Raw genomic sequence first — 23,853 nt, forward strand, 5'->3', positions numbered from 1 at the left:
AAGTAACTTTCCTTTCCCATGTCAGAAGCGAGAAATGACACGTTAATTCTTATTACATGTCATTTGTAAATAAAAACAATTTGGATAAAACGAAATGATGAGATCGTTTTAAACAATATAATATATTATAGTTTCGAAGATGCGAAAAAGCATAAAAAAATTGTTAAAATTGCTAGTCAATTCTGATAAAAACTTTTACAAATGTATATCTATATTAATTGTAATTAACATGTCACTGTACATATGTTGCAAAGTATTAAACGTTATTCAAGTAATGTAAGATTAAAATACTCTACATATTCTGACCTAATATATAGCTTATCAACATGATAAAAACTTACATGGTATATTTTTATTAAGTATATTTAACATGTTACTACACATGTCGAGCGGCAGCAAACAAGTGTTGATCTGTTTCTGTTACCAATGATGCTGTCATAACTAATGTACGTGTCGATCGAATGTACATGTATTTATTATTTATAGAGATGGAAACCTAAATCTTATCCAATAAACAATCATAAGCCGTGTTCAATTTCTCTGTGTCCGTCTGTAGATTCAAACTATTGTTTTGTTTACGAATATGTATCATTTCTGAAATAAGTCGTTTATTTAACGTAATTTCTTCGTCTAAAATTTTTATGTCATCCCAATTAAAATCATGCGCGTATTCTAATCTATGTTGCGTAATAACCGATTTTTGTCTCGTGTTCCAATTAATGTGATTTCTGTGTTCCGATAGTCTCGCTTTCAATACTCTACCAGTTTGTCCTACATATGTGGCATCACAGTTTTTACAAAAAATTTTATACACTACGTTGCTATGTAACAGTTTGTTAATGTTGTCTTTCTGTACCTTTATTATTCCATTTAACTTGTTTAAACCTTTATATGCTATTTTAATATTCTTATATTTTAGAAATTGATGTTTAATTTTATTCGTCAAACTCGAAATATATGGTATAACAAAGAAATTTTAACATAATCATCGTTGTGTGTCAATCCTGTCTTATTTTTATCATTATTGTTATTATTACTTAATTTCATATGTATTCTTTTATTAATTGTATCTATGGTTAATTGTATCGGATATCCGTTTTGAATAAGAATTTTAATTATCTTATCTATATTTTTTTTATGAAAACATGGATGAGACAATAATAATACCCTATCTATCAAGCTGTAAATTACCCCAATCTTTTGAGTTAATGGATGTTGTGACAAGAAATTAAGAAATCTACCTGATGATGTAGGTTTCTGATACGCATGATTTTAATTGGGAAGACACAAAAATTTTAGACGAAGAAATTACGTTTAATAAACGACTTATTTTAGAAATGATACATATTCGTAAACAAAACAATAGTTTGAATCTACAGACGGACACAGAGAAATTGAACACGGCTTATGATTGTTTATTAGATAAGATTTAGGTTTCCATCTCTATAAATAATAATTAAATATATGTACATTCGATCGACACGTACATTAGTTATGGCAGCATCATTGGTAACAGAAACAGATCAACACTTGTTTGCTGCCGCTCGACATGTGTAGTAACATGTTAAATATACTTAATAAAAATATACCATGTAAGTTTTTATCATGCTGATAAGTTATATATTATGTCAAGATATGTAGAGTATTTTAATCTTACATTACTTGAATAACGTTTAATACTTTGCAACATATGTACAGTGACATGTTAATTACAATTAATATAGATATATTTTGTAAAAGTTTTTATCAGAAGAACCGGTATATATTATGAATAGGGAATTGCGTTCTTTTTTATTTTTGCTTGGATTGACGATAAAGATAGTGAGATAGAAAATGATTTTTAGTGTTCTAGGAAGAATGATGATATATATTTAAATTTACCATTGATAAGGATCCAATTCAAGGATCGAAACGTATGGACATAGTAGAATAATAATAAAAATTTAATACACAACTTTAACTGGTGTTTGGACTCGACTGGCTCCTATCCTTTCAATTTATTATACACGAGTCAATCAAAGAAGATTGCGATAATTTAGTAGAATTAGCGTTTCAAGACCGAAAAATCATTTCGGCGTGCGTTTCAAAAAGGACTACGTAGACATACGTAGTATATAAATTCACACAGAATCATAGAAACATTTAAAATCAAGTTAGACCGTTTAAAGCTTTGGTTCCTATAGTTTGAAGTTAAAGCTTTGATTCCTATAGTTTGAAGTTATAGCTTTGAACAGCTGTAAAAATGAACGAATGTTATCCTTATTCCTTATCTCCTTCAGTAGTCAGTAAATAATTATAAAAAGTGATAAAATACACAGAATAGGCTACGCAGGCGCACCGAACAAAAGTCAAATGAGCCGTTTATTTTGAAAGTGGCCTAACTCCATTTTTCAATGTTTTGTTGTTGACAAAACATTGAAAAATGTTTTTGTTGTTGTAATAAAAAGCATGTAATGCTTTTTATTACTTTTTACGATTATTTACTGACTGCAGGGAGAATAAGAATAGCTTTAGCTTATCTTTATAACTGCTTTACAGCTATCATATCATTTCGTTTTATCTAAATTTTTTTCGATTACAAGAATTAACGCGTCATTTCTCGTGTTTGATGTCATGATTCAATATTGGTGTAATGATCACTCAGGAGCCTTAAATGTATCTGGCCTAGATACAGGTACTTTTATTTATTAACATAAAATTTTAGAATAAACAGGTATTTATGATTTCATGTATCCGTACGTAATATTTACGTATTATACATATTTTATATGTATATTTATAAATATTCTATGCCAGTTTAACATGTTATACAATAAAACGAAATAATATTATTTATAAAGTTATTAATTAGTTTTATTCAAATAATTCATTTAATATTTATGCATTATGTTTCAAAAACATGAAACATTCAAAATTTTTATTGGACAAATTATTTTGTCACGGCGTTAAAATTTGGTGCCCTGTATTAAATGCACGTTCAACAGGAGCTCAGTAAAAGTGTATTATATTTCATATAATTTTTTTTTATATAATTGAATATTCTATTTAGTCCAGGAAAATATCATTCAAAAAGTAACTAAAATATACTTAAATATAAGTATCGGTACATAATCGTACTATTTTTATACGTATCGTTATATTTTATCGTTTTATTTTTATTGTTATATTTTTTGTCTGATTATATGCGGAGACACTGCGTGTCTGAATAAATATGCACAGACGTATGCAGCTTGTATGCCAATATAAGGTTTATATTTTATCGGAATTACACAATACGATATCTAATGAGCACAAATGTCTTTCTCATTACCCAACTTTGTACTGATTCTCTTTATCAGAATGTATAAATGATTATCTTCTTGTATTTGTATTTCGATTTATAATTAAAAAGAAACTTTTATATGTGTATTATGTATATATGTATTTCACAAAGAGTTATATATACACACACAAGTGCTATCTCCGAACTATTGCACTTATACATTTTTTAATCGTCTATTTCATTATAATTCGTGTTCTAACAAAAACCATTAAGAGAAACAAAGAGTTATATATACACACACAAGTGCTATCTCCGAACTATTGTACTTATACATTTTTTAATCGTCTATTTCATTATAATTCGTGTTCTAACAAAAACCATTAAGAGAGTATTCTACTTTGTCGGGTCAAAAAAAACGATTTTTTTAAATTGCATTTTCGGGAAGTTGATAGTCTTGAAAATATATTACCAATGCCGTTCACAGAAATAATGAACAATAACTGAGTTATCAATGTGTACTAAAATGATCCGTAGGCTCAGTCAAATGATAATGGAATCAACATCGAATATAGTATTTTTTAACCGCGTTCACATAATATCTCGGGAACTAAGCGTCCGATCGATTTGAATTTTTGCGTGTCCATTCAGTATATGTTCTTTTATTACTGGAACTACGGAATTTAATTTACGATTATTCCATTTTATTGTATAAAAAAGAAACGAAACAAATGTATAGGTAAAAATCAATACCGTTTTTCAAAACATTACCGTTTTCAACAATTTTCAATTTTTTTCTTATATTTTAATTCCAGTAATAGTGTAACTCTTACAATTTAATAATTTCGTTGGTTTTTTGGTTTCAGGCTACTAGAACTAACGGAATAATGTCAACGCGTCAAAAAGAAATTTTTTCATACGTCTTGCGTATCATCGCATATTTTTTTTGTATGATACATATGGACACGAAAAAATAATTTTTAAATATCTATTTTGTACAAATAAAGTTCCAAAAAGTTTCATATTGATATATTAATTCATTTCTTTTAAAAAATTCCTGAATAATCATGTAATTGTTAGCCTTACAAAAGAGAATGCCCCTTTAATTTTATCTTATCGATTACAAAATTAATAAGTACATAATGAAACTTTGAAAGTAAGACATTTAAAAATAAAATGACTCAGCATATCTGTTATAAATTCCATATGATTCCAGTGGTACACAGTTATAAAATGTATCAACATATCAGTCATGAGTCATTCTGTCCTAAGCTGTGTAGCAAGAAGTGGGGAGCCTCCTATTAAACTTAGCGCAGTAAACATAATACCTAACAGTGTCAGTTATATATTTCTCGCAAATGTCGTTGAACTGCATGCTATCTGTATTCGAGCTGTTCAGTTCGAGTTTACAGTGAGTTGAACTGTACAGTAATCACATAACAGGCATCACAATCACAATAGCGGCCAGCTAACAACAATGGCTACAGGCATGTTCGAAATTCTCTGTGCCTGCGTGGTGATCTTATATTTACTTTATTATTATTTGACCGCTGACTTTGACTATTGGACATCGCGTGGGATCAATGGACCGAAACCCATTCCGTTCTTCGGCAACATTGTCGAATTTTTAATGGGCAGGAAAAATATGGGTGATTTTTTCAAAGAAATTTACGACCGATATCCGAAAGAATCTATGGTGGGTGTATTTTTGAGAGGAAATCCTGTGCTCGTCATAAAAGATCCTGAATATATCAAACAAGTATTGATCAAGGATTTCACCACCTTTGCCGATCGACATTCAGCAGTTTATGAAAAGGTACGATATTCTTGAAAATATTAATATGTAGATATTAATGTGTAAATATATGCAAAGCAATAAGTAAAAACAAAGTCAAAGACGAATAAATTTAAGATGTTGATTAATTAAAAAATGCAATCTTTACTAATGAAAGTGGTAACAATTCTGTACGTTTCAACTGTACAAAGTTTTCATTAGCATTAAAAAAATAATAATTTTAATTACTTAAAATAATTATTTTTAATTTGTTTTCTTCTTTTTTGTTTCGTTTTGAACGTGCATATCAATTACAATAACTAAAAAAATTAAGAGTTGGCAAAGAGTATCTCTCTTTTTCTCCCTGCAATTTAAAGTTGAGCTGACGTATAAGTTTCGAGGCAAGCGTTGATCACTCGAAAACTTTGAAAGGAAACTTTCTACCATAATTCCCGCTTTCTGATACACTGATGCATAATTTATAGGCCGAACCCATGTCCATGCACCTCTTCAGACTCGACGCTGTTAGATGGCGACCATTAAGAATGAGGCTTTCGCCCGTCTTCACGACCGGGAAGTTGAAGGACATGTTTCACTTGTTGCTGAACTGTTCCGACCACTTCGAGAAGTATCTAGATGAGATAGTATCTAAAGACAGTATTGTGGAGTGCCGACATCTGACATCTAAATTCACTGTCGACGTGATCGGATCGTGTGCTTTCGGTCTCGAGATGAAAGCGTTGAATGAAGAGAATAATCAGTTTCAGCGTATAGGCCGTAAGATCTTCCGCTCTACCCCAAAAGTCACGATTAGAAATGTACTCAAAGAAATACCGTGGTTCTACAAGAATTTTGGATATTTCTTTGATGATCATGACGTGACCAAGTTCATAACAGATATTACCCGAGAAACTATAGAATACAGGAAGCGGAACAATGTCCATCGAAACGATTTCATCGATATACTTATCGACCTCAAGGATAATCCTGGCAAACTGGGCGTTAATAGTAGGAACATTGCTTTTTTTGCGTCTTAATTTATAAACTTTCGAATGCGTTAAACGTATTTTTGTCATTATCTTTCTCGAATACATATATATGTTTATATTTTGTTTCTCACAAAACATAATCATTGAATAAAACAATTAATATGACAATTTAAGGGCAATTAACATGATATTACATCGAGGAAACGACTTTGTTGAAGTATCTGTAAATAAAAATTTAGGTAGATATAAATTTGAAAATATTTTTGTTGAAACATTAAATTATTTATGGAGGAAATTTAAGCATAATAATTAATGTTGCAAAAAGTATTGACATTCTAGCAACTAATTTGAACGTCCTGTATACTTTGACAACTTCAAAAAATTATTTTTCAGATCTGCATCTAGCTAAATTTTTAAATATTTCAACAAAATTGTCACTTCTCGTATATTCAACAGTATTAACTATTTTTTAATTTTTTTTATATGGTAATTATTGTAATAGCTAATAACTTGTTTCTTTTTCTTCATGTTAAATCTAAATACAAAATTATTATTATTCTTATTTTTAAGATGTAACGGATGAATTCATTGCTGCTCAATCGTTCGTATTTTTCGCGGCTGGCTTCGAGACATCTTCTGCTACAATGACTCATGCAATGTATGAACTAGCGCAAAATCAATCAATTCAAGAAAAAGTTCGAAAGGAGATTAAGGAAGTCCTTGACAGTGCTAACGGAGTAATATCATATGATAGCATCAAGAAAATGAACTATTTGGGAAAGATTTTTCAAGGTTTGTTTATCCTCTTTAAAAAGTATTTCTTATAAATAATTCAACAAATCAAATTTATTCACAAACTTTGCTGTGATTTTTTTCGATTTTCTGAAAGTCAGAGACGACTATTTCCGTGAGATATGCGGAAGGTTTGATAAATCGACTGTTCGATTTATCGAAAAATATCTTTCTGTTGAACCAAGTGTTTGTATTACTTTGCAGAGACTCTTAGGAAATATCCACCAGTAATGTTTCTAATGAGGAAATCTATAAAGAATTATACTTTTGAGGGGACTAAGATCACTCTACGAAAAGGGCAAAATGTGGTTATACCCAATTATGCTATTCAACACGATCCGAATATTTATTCGGATCCAGAAGTTTTCGATCCTGAACGATTTAGTACGGAAAATGTAAAACAGAGGAATCCTATGTATTATCTGCCTTTCGGAGATGGTCCAAGAAACTGTATTGGTAATTTAAAAAATTTACGGAAAAATTTTTGTGTCACAACAGTATTACAATGTTTGCGAAATTTATTTCTTTTCATATTTAACATTCTACATGCACTCATGCATACACATACACAACAGGACATATAGACATACTTGATTGGAGAAATATTAAAATGTGATATTGTTTTTTTAGGTGCGAGATTTGCCATTAATCAGACCAAGATTGGTTTAATTAAAGTGTTGATGAATTATAAAATAAATGTTTGCGAAATGACTCAGATTCCACTTATTCATGCTCCGTGGAGCAGTTTCATGTTCCAAACAACTCATGGTATATATGTAAAATTGACCAAACTCGTCTAACATATAATTTGTAAGTACTGTATACTACATATATACCTGTACACTTATAAGTTAATCAAACAATGCAAAATGACATTATGTCAGTATTCTATTGTAACGTTTATGTAATATTTGTAGTACATGTTTACATTTTCTAACGTTTATGTAATATTCGTAGTACATGTTTACATATTCTATTGTAACGTTTATGTAATATTCGTAGTACATGTTTACATTACACATTAATGTAGGTTAAATTTAATCTCGGTACAGTTTACTTTCATCTTTTTCTAATTTTTAGAACTAGAAAAAGATGAAAAATAAGTTGAACCGAGATTAAAGTTAACTTATATTGATAAAAATGGACATAAGTCAATGAGATAATATTTATTGATAAAAGAAAAATTAAACGTGTAAAATTTTCTGCAATGTTTAAATAATTAAATTATATTTATAGATAAGGCTTTACACACACATCAATGACGCCAATTGCAACACATCCAGATGATTCAAAAGATTCAACTCCCTTTTTACTGTGAGTATTTATTTATTAATATGGATATTTTATTGTGTAATATTATTCTCAGTTCCGTATTAATTTTATACATTCATTATAATTGCAAAAGTAAAATAGCCGATGTATTAATTTGATATATGTGTAGTATTACGCAATAATGTTAAGAATTATTACATTCTACGAGGGCAAATCAATAAGTACCCGTGTTAGTAATGAAGATGCAAGGTTTTCACAAAAATGTTTTTTATTTTTCAACGTAATCCCCTTTTAGGAGGATACACTTTTCCCAACGCTTCTGCCATTTTTTTAACCCCTCAGAAAAATACGATTTGTCGAACTCTGCAAAATAGGCCTCGGTTTCGGTGATGACCTCCTCATTCGACGTGAATTTCTTTCCACCGAGCCATTTTTCATCAACAGTTACGACTCGACGCAAAAACTCGTTCGGATTGCGCTTGAACAGCTCCAAACACTGTTTTGAAATTGATAACCGCATCCGCTTGTTGTCCATCGTAAGCAATCGCGGCACCCATCGGGCCGACAGCTTTTTCATTCCCAAGTTATCATGCAAAATATTGAATACCATTCCGTACGACACGCCTACGGCCTCTGCTACTTCATGCACTTTCGTTCGGCGATCAACGAGAATCATGTCGTGGACTTTTTCAATGATTTCCTCAGTAACCACGTCTGCCAGGCGGCCTGGGCGCTCTTCATCAAAAACAGACGAACGACCACGTTTGAATTCGTTGAACTAATATCTGACGATTGTACATAGATGGTGAACAGTTCCCATAGACGGCATCCAACTTCGTTTTTATTTCTTCGTACGTTTTTCCATCCAAAAATTAGAAACGAATTACGGATCGATATTGCTTTTTCCATTGTATCAGAAAATATCAAACACGCTCACTACGAATTGCTGTCAAATCAAGACTATTGCATGGATCACTCTGAAATTTTTTATGGCGTCGTTTGAAAAATGATAGTACACGATGGTAATGCCAAAGACATAGAGAATGGACTGCGCGATTCGTGTGTCAAAATGATCGATAGGGATGAGAGAGAGGGACCGTGGCAGACGGCCATTCGTATCTCATGTTTGAAAAATGGTAGTACACGATGGTAATGCCAAAGACATAGAGAATGGACTGCGCGATCCGTGTGTCAAAATGATCGATAGGGATGAGAGAGAGGGACCGTGGCAGACGGCCATTCGTATCTCTTTCCATTCAATGGTGTAATGGGAGAGAGAATGAGAAGGAGATTGGCCGTCTCCCACGGTCCCTCTCTCTCATTATTGTCGACCACATTTGATACATTACCTAGCGTGTTTGATTTACTGGCTCGACCCGACTCCAAGTCAATGGTCTGTTCTGTTTAACTACAAAAGAAGAGCTAAACTGTGCAAGAAATGCAGTTAAAGAGAACAAACCGTTGACTCGGAGTCGGGTCGAGTCAGTAAATCGAATACGCTATTAGATACGGATCGCACAGTCTATTCTCTATGGCCCGTATTCAGAACGCGCTTTTATCGATAAAAGCGCACTTTTATCTCTGAAATTCTATAATATGCGTGACGTAAAGTATAGTATGTTAGCGTGCTAACATCGTTGTAAGCGCGTTCTGAATACGGGCCTAGGTCTTTGGGTAATGCCAACTAGAGTCCTATATATAGAAAGAAGCGACATTGAGTTCGAGTTTCTGATTGATAGTCTGATATGTATTCTGATGGATATCTCCTCCTAAGTGAAGCAGCCATATTGTGACCGCAGCTGATTACATGTAGCTGCACATGTGGCCGCCGACTTCAGTTATGTCTCACTTGTCAGAATGCAAAAGGAATATGCATTCAACTAATAGCGTATTCGATTTACTAACTCGACCCGACTTCGAGTCGATAGTCTGTTCTGTTTAGCTGCAAAAGAAGAGCTAAATTGTGTAAGAAATGCAGCTAAAAAGAACAGACTGTTGACTCAGAGTCGGGTCGAGTCAGTAATCGAATACGCTATAAGTTATGACACAGAAAATCACTACATTCTTGTTATTCACATCGAAGTACAGAATTGAAGGTTGGAGTATGTTTATGTTTACGTACGACACTTTAGCGGTCGGAACATGGCGGCGTAGGGAGTGATGGTAAGGCACTATAAACGTGAGTATTCGCATCCGCCATTTTTACTCCTTTTCTCACTCTCTTGCTCCTTTTCTCAATTCCTTGCTCTCTCTCCATTCCGCCGCTAAACTAAGAAGATTGAAGAGAGAAGAGAGAAGGTTGAAGAGAGAACAAACAGTGGGAAAAGGAGTAAAAATGGTGGACGCGAATACCAACGTTTCTAGTGATGGTTGGGATCCGATCTGGTGGTAGGGGTTCGATGTCGCTTCTCTCTATATATAACTCTAATGCCAACTTGCATCAGCAACGCCGCCTGTCTTGAAACACGGGTACTTATTGATTTGCTCTCGTAATAAATATCAATGTGGATTTAGTATTAACATGATGAGATATTATATCATCGCATGATGTTAATATTAATTGACTAATCTTCATCAACTCATATTTGTTTCTTATTACAACCACTAAATATATAGAAACGAAATTGTATTAGATAAATAATGAGCAACTCAGAGCATAACGTTACATAATATTAATTAATGCTAAGAAGAATCATATTATTATTGACAGTTCGATAATAATCCAGTTTTGGTTAATACATTGACATTCATTTCAATAATGTTCCTCATGTTATGCATCATAAATAATATCATATTTACAGTAATACTTATTTTAAAATAATACATATGATGCTACAAACAGGTTGCGCTTAATTATGCACTGAGAATACTGAAAATCTATAGTTCACGCGTATAACTATAGATTTTCAGTACTCGCAGTGATTAACGGAATTATAGATGATGCAGTTTTGACACACTTGAAATGTGGAAATTATTGTATAATGTATACGTATAAACAGATGTAAAAAAATTATAATATTAATCCTCCAGCACTACTTTGTGCCTTTTAAGGCACAGTCGATATCACGTTTTCTCAAAATTCTTATTCAGATTTCAATATGTAAAAACAAATAAAACATAGTCTAGTTTTTATTATAATAAAAATTTATTTTTAAAGGTTTCACAAGTGTGCAAGAATCTTTTCAGATTTTTATGTAGTCCGGAGCTATAAAAAATACATGTTGTTTCCCTCAATGGCCCAGAGTGTAAATTATGATTGAAAATTTCGGAGTGGTGTTGGAGAGTTAATCCTCTATGGTCTGATGTGACTTTGAAATTATATATTAATATCGATATTTTGTTGATTTTATGTTACATAGTCGAATGAAAGGGGAATAATTGACTATGATTGGTCAATTCTTACAGATTAGTATAATAAATGATCCTTTAATGCTTTTTAAAAAATTATATATATACGGAAAAATTTTTGTGTTACAACAATATTACAGTGTTTGCGAAATTTATTTCTTTTCATATTTAACATTCATGCATTACATGCACTCATGAATATATATATCGCTTTTGCAAAAAAAAAAAAAAATTATTGAAACTACTGAATCCATTGTCAATCTGTATTTAGAGATTAATATTTGTTAATTTTATGTTACATAAATTTTTCTATGGCTACGAAAAAAATTCGAATCATAGACGATAATAAAAATGGATGTATTAATCAATAGTATTATAAAATATATTTTGATTCTTAAATTTAACCTATGAATTTGAATTTGAAGAGTTAATTATGCATGAAATATTCCCTTCTTAATTAATTGTAACTGTTTTTTCATATAATATTTATATTGTTATTACTGCTTACTTTTTAACTGTATGGTAAATTAATTTTACAAAAAAAGGAACGATCTTAAATAATTATAAAGCGAATTGCGACAGTAAAATGTAAACACTGAGTACTAAAAACATTAGGTAGACAGTTTCTGCTATTATATTACACAAATTAAACCTGGATTACAATTTTTGAAATGAGGCAAATTGCGCACTCGCAAACAAACGGAAAAGTAGAACAAGTTTCTGGAACGTAGTTTCCTAATGTAAAAGCATATCGATTGTTGCTTATTATAAAAATATTTGTATGTATGTAAATGTATTTATGTGTGTGCGTGTTTGTGTGTATGCGCATAGATTATATATATGATTATATACATATTCAATGTTTATCTTAATACATTTTTATACTGTTTATAAAAAATTTAAGAAATTATTTATTTACAACGCACAACAATTATTATTAATAATAAAAGTATATTTATAGAGTCAAGTTTTTAATAATAAAAATAATAAAAATTTGTTTATTTTTCGATATTGTGCTGTTATATCAGCCTTGAAACAAATTATAAACAAATAAACAAATAGTTTTAAACATTTTTATTTATAACTATTGGCTTATTTGTTTATAATTGTTTGTAATTTCATACGCACAAATTTTTATTATTTTAATTCATTAAAAACATGATTCTATAAATATACTTTTATTATTAATAATAATTGTTGTGCGTTGTAAATAAATAAATTTTTATTTTTAGAAGACAAGTGACAAACAGAGAGATAGGTAGATAAATTTCCAGTTTCTCTTTGACATAAGATGTCATAAAATCATGTAATTAACAAATCTTCCGTTTATAAAATGTCAATAATTGATTCGTTATTTTTAGCATCTTATACAGATACGCTAAGAAATGCGATCTATTACACACCTGGCAAAAATAATGATATAAGGAGAAGTTGGCTAAGTCGTACCTCCATTATATTTTTTAAACGAAACATTTTTTTTTAATAATGACACTGATGTGATGCTGGTAATATGGGTTAAGAACTATCATTTTAGTTTTGTCTTCAAGTCGTCTGTTTACGAGTGAAGTCTTATACAGATACGCTAAGAAATGCGATCTATTATACACCTGGCAAAAATAATGATATAAGGAGGAGTTGGCTAAGTCGTACCTCCATTGTATTTTTTAAACGAAACATTTTTTTTTAATAATGACACTGATGTGACGCTGGTAATATGGGTTAAGAACTATCATTTTAGTTTTGTCTTCAAAGGTAATTGAATTATAGTGTCCTCCATGATTATAATTGATATTTCAACTCTTTTCAAGTATAGCATCAAATTAGCAAAATATTTGTAAGTTATGTTATTAAATGTTATCAGTATAAGGCAGGTAATTGAATTATAGTGTCCTCCATGGTTATAATTGATATTTCAACTCTTTTCAAGTATAGCATCAAATTAGCAAAATATTTGTAAGTTATGTTATTATTGGCAAATTTTTTAAAATACAGAGAGTTGGGTAAATCGTACTTGTCGCTGGTCTTTATATTGTACCGGTACGATTTTTGCAAGTGACGCGAGCAATATATAGAGGTTACTATTATGATAAAAAAGAACCTACAGTGGACTGAATTCAGTGTGTCAGGTGCTCTAAATAGTTGCACGAAACCTGTAGTGACAATCCTGATATTTACCAAAACTATTTAAATAAGCGCTCAAGAAAGTCAACTTATCAACTATTGAGTCTTTCTATTAATTTTTTCTATTGAGTCTTTCTATTGAATCTTTCTATTGAATCTGTTCTATTGTAACGGAAAAATCCGTAATTAATTTTATTTCCAAAATTTATTTTTTCAAAATATCTGAGATTTTAATATTCTGAAATATAGTGCAATGATAGCTTAAGTCAATATAAGTATTGCTTTTTACTTTGTTTTCTTAAATGAGTTTAAAAAACACAGAGTCTAATTTCTGTTTTTATAATAGAACAGTTTTTATTATACCTATTTAAATATGTATACTCAGTTTGAAATTAAAAATAAATTTATTAATAAATATGTTTTAAAATTAATTTTGTTTATTTTCCCAGTAAACAAACTGACGTTGTTTACCGTCATTTTAACGCTAAAGATGTTATTTTAATGTAAAAATGACAATAAGCAATGTCAACTTGTTTGCTGTATTAGAAGTACGATTTAGGAACCAAGTGGTACAATTTAACGACCGGTCTCCAAATCGTACCGAAAGCTACTTTTTTTTAAGATCTAATTTAAACAATAATTTAATGTTTATTTTCGCAAAACTATCGTTTTGTTTTATTGCCAATGAACCAAAGTTTAATATAAGTACAGGAATATTCTAAAATGTTCAGTACTTTTGTTTACAATTTTGTTTAAACGTTAGGGGGTACGATATAGGCGACTTCCCCCTATCTGGTAAAAATAGTACATCTGAATAAACTCATTTAACACCGTTATTATAAAGCAGCGATAAAAATAATAAAAGAAGATAAAAATATATATTTTCTTATAAGTCTGTAATGAAATAATGTTTTCCTGAATATTTCGCAAAAGTTGCGCCAAAATAACTAGAATTAGCAAATTTTTGCATTGCATCGTACTATACTATTTTACGTACAATAATACTAATGACTGATATTGTTTTATTAAAAAAATTTTGCGAGAGCAAATGAATAACTGAATATAAATTCTCAACAATGACGATCTGACAATGATAGCGCAATTGTATGGCGATTATTACATCACTTTTTGGATAAAAATTCATAATTAAGTTTTGCTGCTGCTAAAAGGGAACTAACGATGCGCGATAATATGTAATATATCTTACTCGAGTGCTTTACGTTCGTTCCGGCAATGTACTATTATATCACCGCAAAGTACAACTATCGGAAAGTTTGCGGTTGGTGTGAAGAGACCAACTTCGCTACCGATTATTTTGACAACTTCGAGAGAATTACATTCGCGAAGATAACAACGGATAATTACTTAATGAAGATCTATGATATATATAAAGGAGAACTACTGATAGGATTTATTCTTTCTTTCAGTTTCATTAACAAAAAAGAACTGGCGTTTATAAAAATATCTTTATATTAAAGATTTCTCTTCTTATCGCTAATTTTCAGTAATTATCAACTAGGTAATCAGTTTCGCTCGTTTTCATCATGTATTTACTAGAATATATCCTGAAATTTATTAAAATCAAATTGATCTGTATAATACTGTAATACATGACATGTCAATATTATAGACTTAGAATGTTACACGACTTTATTATGATATAACGCTTATATTTCTTCTTTCATTAATCTTCATTGTTGTTCAGTGAAACCAGAAATAGCTTTAAATATCTTTAATCGTGCGCATACTACCGCACGTTATTTTCATGAGATAAATAGTAATACTTCACTGCAGTATTGAGATAATATTCAGGTATTTCGGACTATTCTCATTTTGGCAAGTGTAATATCTCGAGCGAATCATCGCTCTACAATAGCGTTCCAGAAACTTGTTGCGAAAGCAATAAACTTTCGTCTTGAGTATACCGTATTGCGCACCTGCGCTTTTAATGAATACATTATAATTATGGTAAATGCGATCGCTGTCTTGGTTACTTGATATATATTGCGTATATAAACAAGTTAAACGTTATTGCACAATTGTAAGCTCGTGCTATTTATATTTTTGAAAAATTTTATCAACACAGGGTAATTTCAGAATTGAACCATTTTAGGATTGTTGCGATACAAATTTTGTAAAATTTTTAAATAAAGATAAAAGAGGCAGCCGACAAAGAGTTAACATTTCACGTTTTTCCAGTTATGTCCTCGAATTTTAAATGTCCATGCCAATGCAATGCATATGTTTCAAGTGTGTACACATGTGTGATTTTTTTCGGTCAGCCGACATATACGTAAATCACTTTCACTGCCTGCGGGGTGTACGAATTAAATCCGGCTTGTTCTGTAATTCAATTTTTAGTTTTTAATACTCGCGCTTTTATGCATTGGCAGTTGTCATTTTTCTTGAATATTTTTTATTTTACTGCAATACAAAGCGCATGTAAAAAAAATTACGTGCAGTATATTGGGATGCGTGAACACGAGAAATTAGTAGAAACTGATAAGAAAGTAATAATAACAATAATAATAAAAGAAGGTTCACGCGAAAACATTCTGATTTTTTAAATTTTACTTTTACATAAAAACGTATAGTTTTTTCGTATTAACCCTTACCGTACTAATATGGGTAACTAGTGACCGAGCGATTCCTCTTCGTGCAAGTTTCTCGCAAGCTCGGTCAACCCGGCGCTTGTTATTGCCGCGTAAAAAAAGTTTGTGGTGGGAGGGACCTGTGCGTGGCGACAACCCCGGCTGTCAATCTGCCTGTGACACAATATAAGTAAGAACAGTAAGTACACTCTGTGTCGGCACATTTGATCTTTATGTTTCACTCGGCCATGTTGAAAATTATGCGTGAGCACCAATAAGAGCGAATAATCTTAGGGAATAGGGAAACTGATTGGTGCGCCATGTTGAAAATTGTGCAGAACGGTCGCCACTATTTTTAACTGAGTGTACTTACTGTTCTTACTTATACTGCAGTGCCTGTGACTGGCGTGCAGTTCAAGTCGACGTGAGACACTAGTGAGCCTTGTGAGTATACGATGTTAGCTTTTTTGTGAAAATAAAAATTGTGTCAAAATCATTATAAGTATTCTATTTTCACTCTAAATTAATGTCTGAATGTTTGTTTTCATTAAAAAATTTTTTTTCTAAAAGAATTATTTATTTTTTTAGACAAAATAGATAGAGCTGAAGAGGCGAGTCACTCTTTTCTTTATATATTCATCTAAATGTGTATTTACATTTATATTTTATATTTTTTTAAATGAAAAAATACATTATTTTACAACAAAATAAAAAAATGCATATTTTAACTTGATTTTTTCTACTTGATTGTTCCTTGTTGAAAATTACTCATATTTATGTGTTCAAATAATTCAACTTTTTGTAGAATTCAAAGTTCTAGTATTTTTTTTCATAACTTCATATCTAAACCACAAAACCCTGGAGTGATTTTTTTAAATATTCATTTATTATGAGAAAAGTTATCATTTTTTAAATCAAATGCCATTTTTTCCCAACTTATGAGTCTTTCGGTAATTATAAATTATACTACATTTTATTATTTTCCAAAATGAAGAGTCAATATTTATTCTAGAAAGTTGAAAGTATGTTGGTGAAATTTTAGAGATTTTTTGAATTATTTTGAAGAGGTGAAAAAACGAAGAGATTCTAGTGACTAGTTTTTGATAGTATGGATGAGGCACCAAATTGTACATAGTACGGCAAAGGTTAATCAATTGATAATGTCTTAATATTTCGTCGTAATTATTTAAACGGACGCATTGATTCATCGTTCGTTATCTGTGCTCAACGATATGAATAATATTTATACATATAAATATATTCTATGCGATTACACTTTACACATATCTTTAAATTTTTTGCTTTTATATAAGCAAGTTTATAGCAATTTAATTTTTTATTAGTAAAAAATGAGCATAAGTACTACAACAGCAATTGAATTATTGCTGAAGTTTGAAATCTATATAATATCTATCGTAGATATGACATATGTATAACATTGTTACTTAAAATAAGCTTCATTATGAAATTATTGTACAGATTTTCAGTAGACATTTTATTTTCAATATAATTTGTTCCTGTAAAATTTTTTTTTCTAATATTTTTTCTCTAAAATTCGCATACCACGCAAGTAGTTTTAGTCGATCGACAGAGAGACGCGAAGTTATAGTCACAAACGTAGTTGGTCAGACACACAGAAAGCAGCACATTGTGTCATTTCGATGGTAATGCGATTGTCATTTTGAGTAAAACGCCGAATGTTTCAAAATGCTTTGCATCGCACATAATATCCATTTATACTCATATGTGTTTGACATAATCCTCCTTTTAACACTAAATGACGTAGAATTGATCATAAAACATTTTCATTTTCAGAAAATGATTACAAATTGCTTCGAAGAGCGATATATTGAATCATGATCTTGTATATTGTAAGAAAAAAGACATTAAATTATTTTTTTTTAAATAAAAAAATTATTAAATTTAAAATAAAAAAAAACCAGAGAGAGATTCTTTGATTTATATGTGACATTAGGATGGAAATTGAGTTTTCGGTAATCTTTCCGAATTCTTACATTTTTTATATGTGCACTTCAAGATTTTTTTATTCCTCGCTTCGCTGGCGTACAGATACATATTACTTCCCCGTATTGTTAACCTTTATTTTTCACGTTCCGATCTACAAACTAAACACAAACGCCTCGCGTTCTCTTTGTTCCGTATCGCTCGCGGTCTCAGCGTTTTCAGCGAGACGACAGTCGTTTTCTAACGTTCACCCGATTCGCGAAGTGTCGGGTAGTCCGAAGGGAGGAGTGCGCACAGTGGTGTAGGACGAGGTTGGGCGCGGGAGCGAAGGGGATGAAAAGTGATCGGCGGGAGCACGAGTCATGCCGAGCCGAGCCGAAAGCTTCGATGGCACTGTCAGTAGGCCTGCCGCAACGCAGCAGTGAGCGCGCCTTCCACCTTGAGCAGGGGTTCGCGTTTATCGAGAATCGGTTGGGAAGGCCGATTGGAATCAATCACCGATCTCCCGCGTGAGTGAGACCTGAACATCAATCGGCACCCAAAGCCAATCCATACGTGACAAGTGAAAGTGACTTTTACGGTAGTTGTGAACTAGACCACCCTCACGCGATCGCTTTATTCGTGTCCCAGAGGAAGACTCATCACGAGTTCGCCACTACACTGTCGGCCGCTGACCCGAGGTTGCGATCTGGTTTACGGAATCATGCGGAGAACCCTCTCCCTCGAGAAGGAATGAGATATATTTTTTAGATAAAATAGATAATATTTAAGCTAGATAATTCTTCCCAGGTAATCGATCACATTTGTACCTGAAATGGAATTGGATCTGACAAGTCCGATGTGATTGGAGATATTAATACTTTAGTGTTTGCTACCCGAACGCCTTTTCTTCATTTCGCTATATAATTGAAAGCGGCGCAGCGTGAATTTTGCGGAGGACGAAGGATGTATCAGAACGGTGGGCGGTAATCCCGATATACCAAAGTGCATAACGTAAAATGTTTTTCGTTAGCGGATGTGTTAGTTGCAATCGTTAATGCTATCGTAATCGCGCGATACGACAAACAGAGTCATCTAGTTTATCGATTTTTCCGTCCCACGTTCTCGAAAACATCATTACGTCATTATCACCGAGCGATGACGATGAGAGACGTGGAATGGGTCATCTGTGCGCGCGTGTGAGACTTAGTGGTGTATGAAGTGAACGCCAATAGACTGTGCAAGGATGTACAATTACCCGATCGAGTAACCCTGTTAGACGACGCTAAAGTTTCCGTACATAAATAACGCGCGTAATCGCACGGAGCCCTTAAGGAGTTACGCGACTTACTTATAATCTGCAGTTTTACGTCGAGAATCTACCGGCGAAGTGCCTCGCGTGCTCCGTCAACTGCACTTAAGCCTTCTCTCAAAGCGCAGGTCGGGACCCCCGCCGTCGCCCTCGCTCGTTACCGTTAAAAGTGTATATCGGACGTTTTATTGGGAGCCCGTGCTTTTCACTGCCGGTGAAAATCGGCCACCTCGGGGGACCGAGTCAGATCGATGCGACGGATCCTCCGTTTCCAGCGTCTTATGACGAGATGCGCCCGTTAAAACCGAGATTCCGGATGACCTGACGTATCACCGGGGATCGCTCATCTCATTGAAATTTATCAGCCGCGTCGACTCCCACTTAAGCAGGGTTTAAGGAGAAGGACAGTGTATCTGCACTGAGAAGACGGAGGAGACAAGAATTCATTCCGCTTACAATGGAGAGGATGCTTTTGCTGATGAGCTTGCTGGCCCGGTTCGTCGTTGCGGAAGTTCTGCTCGGCGACGTCGACGAGCCACGTAAGTGAATGAAGAACTTGGAAGCTTTCTAGTACAGAGAAAGGCAGAAGGGAATAAAGTATAACACATAATTGCGAAAGGAGAGGAGATTCGTCTCTCCCCTTTCGTTTACGTTCACTAATGGGATTGGGAAAAATAATTGGTTCAGATCGATAAGTATTCCTTCTATTCTTGTTATAAGGTTTCTTCCTTCAGTTTATGTTTCTCCAAAGTTCCGTCATCGCTTATATACGCCGACACGTTTAAGGCTAAGTACCTACGTTGCTTTCGCAGGTAACGGGGAAAATGTTTACGCTTGCAATATTCCCCTGCTTTCAACATAGTGAAAATATTTACGCGCCTGCATTAGGATCGCTTATATCGACGTCCGTATCGATTTTCCATATCACAACGCAGGATAATGAACCAGCAGATGTGACACGCGAGATAGTGACACACACACGATAGCTGATCAGTTCCTTTTATTAAAATTTTAATTTCGATTAGTGCCGATAGTAAATGAAATATTTAATGCGGAGAATTTAAATTTATCAAAAAAGATTATGATTAATTTAATTCTCAGAAAGAAATTTAAAAGACTTTCGATTGGTATCGCAGGTAAAAATAGTAGTAATCATATTAATAATCAAAGCAGATGTTGATAGTAAAAACTATAATATGATGTTGAATAGTTATTGATTAAATATTTTACAGGACTCTAGATAGCATGAGGAAAACATTAAAATAAATGTCTACAATACGTGTACAATCATATTTCTGATAAAATTTTCCTCTCATTTCCACCATTTATATCTAATCGCGCATGTACTCGTATGACAAATAAAGACTAGAACTTTGACTTTGAAGTACCATAAAGAACACTTGAACAAACGGCAATAATTGAATTAATTAACACAGTTAGTCGCAGCGATCGTTTTGTGACTCTAAAAAAAAGATTACAATGACCATTTTTTTGTATCAAATGAAAAATATGCCAGCGAGAAATACTGACAGTCATCTAACCAGTTAACTAAAAATAGAGAGAGAGAGAGAGAGAGAGAGAGAGAGAGAGAGAGAGACCTATACATTTTATTTTATTAACACTTTTGAATTTAACCAGGATAAACTTCAATTATATATAGTGGACGTTCCAAAAATTCCACTAAAGAAAAATCTCCACATTCGACATTAAATATCGTTTTATTATTATTACTGTATTGATTTTTCAGAATGCAGCGTATATTCATCGTATATGCCAATAAAACGAACGGACAATAATTATACGATCAGCGATCGTTTGCCAATGTCTGGAATTACTGCATCGGGGGAACACGTCGTCGGATCGTGCCGTAATTATCATGCAACAACGGCTTGGGCAAATAGCGGCATTAAACGCGAAACTAAATCGAGCAAGACGAGAATTTATTTGGTGATCCGATATATATTTCGGCATTACGTACGGGCCGATGTGCGAGGTGACAAATGACGCGTTCTGATTTACGACACGGAACCGGGTAAAAGGACACGACAGAATTTCAGGCGTGACGCGCGGCCGCGATTTATGCCGCTAATTAATGGCGAAGGACAAGTTAGCGCGGCCGTCATCGTAGCGACATCGGCGACAACCTCATAATCGTTATCGTGCATGTTGTGCGTGATGTGACGTGTCGCGTGCGCGGCGAGCGCCGGAAAAAGATGGGGAGCGTACATTAATTTTGACGTACGCACAGGACGTGAACGGCGTCGAGAATTCGCCGCCTGTCAATAGTTGTTTTGCGGGCAGCGACGGGGACGCGCCCTCCGCCGCCGCGCCGCGCCGCGTCGCGTCGCGTCGCGTCGTCGTGCTCCACGACATCGGACAGGACCGCAACCCGTTTATTTAATCGGTGCATTATGCAAATTGACATAACGGTTCCACTTCGGATGCAGTAATCGACCGCCATCTCTCGACAGATTCACAATGGGCCAACATGTACGCTGAATAATTGGCAGTAGCGTATCGTGGACTGAAAATCAAAGCCGCTGCATGCGCACCCTTTCCTCCCCCTCCCCCCTCCTCCCCATTCCCCACTGTCCACCCCATACCCACGAATTCTCGTGTATATCAGGAACCAACGATGGACCCCTGGCGTGTAACGCGCGCACACAAATGCGTAATGGTATGTATGCCGTAGATTCGGCTGTTCCGTTCGAAATTGAATGGTGTCGGGGAGGAGTAGATCGGAGGACATACACGAATTGGGAAAAACATATCATGCGAGTAATGAAATTATTTCGCGTTGGCACTTTTTTTTTATAAATAAAGCGGTTGTGCGAAACGCGCCGTTAAAGAAAGGGAGAATTCCGTAATAAAGAATATCCCACAACTCATGCTGCGTCGATGCGTGGATTCGCAAATTTACGGCTTCGATTGTTCTATACAATTCTTGTCAGTTATAGAGATATATGAAAGTCATCGTTATTCTATCTCGTGCTGTGTTAGTTTTTGGCTTATATATTTTGAACTTCTTAAAATCCTCTTATCTATTATTCCAAAATTGATTTTTATCACTCATTTGTACTTTTAACTCTAATCGGGATTCGTGCTGTAACTGGATATCACTTTAAATTAATGTATCTTTATTTAAAATTAACATAATTTAACAATTTTATTTCCATTTTTAAAGGTCAAAATTCGAGAAAAATAAAATAACGTAATTAAAAATAACAAAAAATAACCTAAATGTGGGCTAATGAGAGTCAGCGCGAGCGAAGGTGCTCAATAAATCTTCACAAATAAAATTTGTTACTTCATATGATGTGTTGATCTCATCTTTATTTAAAATATTGACATCTTGTACGTTTCGATTCTCTTTGGAATCTTCATCAGCAAATTTCTTAACCAAATAAAACTTCAACGATCATCCGATGTAGAGTCACTCGCAGGTTGCCAAAACTGTAGTGTTATCCACACGATCGCCAAATCTTATCATGAAACCTTGGATAATATATTAATATTCACACTAAACTCAAATAACATTTTATAATACAATCGATGTAGCTTTGTTCAAACTTCGTCCACTCTATCTGGTAACGTTCAAGATGTCAATATTTTAAATAAAGATGAGATCAACACATCATATGAAGTAACAAATTTTATTTGTGAAGATTTATTGCGCACCTTCGCTCGCGCTGACTCTCATTAGCCCACATTTAAGTTATTTTTTGTTATTTTAAGAAGAGAGAGTCCTTGTTTAAGATATTTATTAGTAATTAAAAATTATATAATATTGTGAAAAATATTTATTACAAACAATTTTTTACGACGTAGTTGAGGAAAATAATATCCGAGTTTGCTGAATTAGCAAATATCAATTAGGGTTAAATGTTCTTATCTCGTTTTTATGATAATTCAGATTTAATCGTATAGCTAAACCCTTAGGTTCTGTCACATTAAAATTTTATACCATCTACCGTTTAAACTGGTCAAGGGTTTCAAAAGTTGTTCGTTAGGCAAATAAAGCAAAAAACGATGATAAAGTCAAAGATTGCGTATGAGATTTTAATGACTAGTTAGCGATACTCGTCGATACGGTGTGTAACGCAACGTCCTTGTCATCGTTTAAACACCGATTACCAAAGTAGGACGATTGTAAAGTTAATAGGGATGTGGGACGTTCGCAGTAGCGTTACTTTATCTATTTCAATTGCCACGGTAGGTGCAACATTAAATTTTTATTCGATCGTTAAACCGGATAGATTACGATCAAAGACATCAAATGCTACCCGTATATCGCGTATACCGTATCATAGCAGCCGACTGTACATACTGCATTGCTGACAGTAAAGCAAATTATGAAAGTACGCGAACTTTCAGTTGTACACATAACGCCATGTGTACATACGTGTCCATAGCGTTGCTAAAATAGTAGCGAAAGTTTAAATTAAAAGTTC

The 23,853-nt window shown here is 33.2% G+C and overlaps 2 protein-coding genes across 3 annotated transcripts in view; both read left to right on the forward strand.

The window, feature by feature from the left end:
• Positions 1 to 4,578: 4,578 nt before the first annotated feature.
• Positions 4,579 to 8,120, forward strand: LOC108764435 (cytochrome P450 6a2). Of its 2 annotated transcripts, XM_018512694.1 has the most exons (6): positions 4,579 to 5,075; positions 5,519 to 6,041; positions 6,593 to 6,814; positions 7,019 to 7,270; positions 7,445 to 7,624; positions 8,051 to 8,120. In XM_018512694.1, the coding sequence occupies exons 1-5, from the start codon at positions 4,737 to 4,739 to the stop codon at positions 7,612 to 7,614; spliced, it is 1,506 nt and encodes a 501-aa protein (XP_018368196.1). In that variant the 5' UTR covers positions 4,579 to 4,736; the 3' UTR covers positions 7,615 to 7,624; positions 8,051 to 8,120. The 2 variants fall into 2 exon arrangements, with proteins under 2 accessions (XP_018368196.1, XP_018368195.1); XM_018512693.1 differs by lacking the exon at positions 8,051 to 8,120 and having other exon boundaries at positions 7,445 to 7,716.
• Positions 8,121 to 19,859: 11,739 nt separating this feature from the next.
• The window catches only part of LOC108764447 (hemicentin-2), a 39,114-nt gene continuing 35,120 nt past the window's right edge, over positions 19,860 to 23,853 (forward strand). The window contains exon 1 of the mRNA XM_018512710.1: positions 19,860 to 19,941. Within this exon, the coding sequence (XP_018368212.1) occupies positions 19,860 to 19,941 (82 nt within the window). The remainder of the gene's footprint in view (positions 19,942 to 23,853) is intronic.

Source organism: Trachymyrmex cornetzi, unplaced genomic scaffold, assembly GCF_001594075.2.
Source record: "Trachymyrmex cornetzi isolate Tcor2-1 unplaced genomic scaffold, Tcor1.1 scaffold422, whole genome shotgun sequence".
Lineage (NCBI taxonomy): Eukaryota > Metazoa > Arthropoda > Insecta > Hymenoptera > Formicidae > Trachymyrmex > Trachymyrmex cornetzi.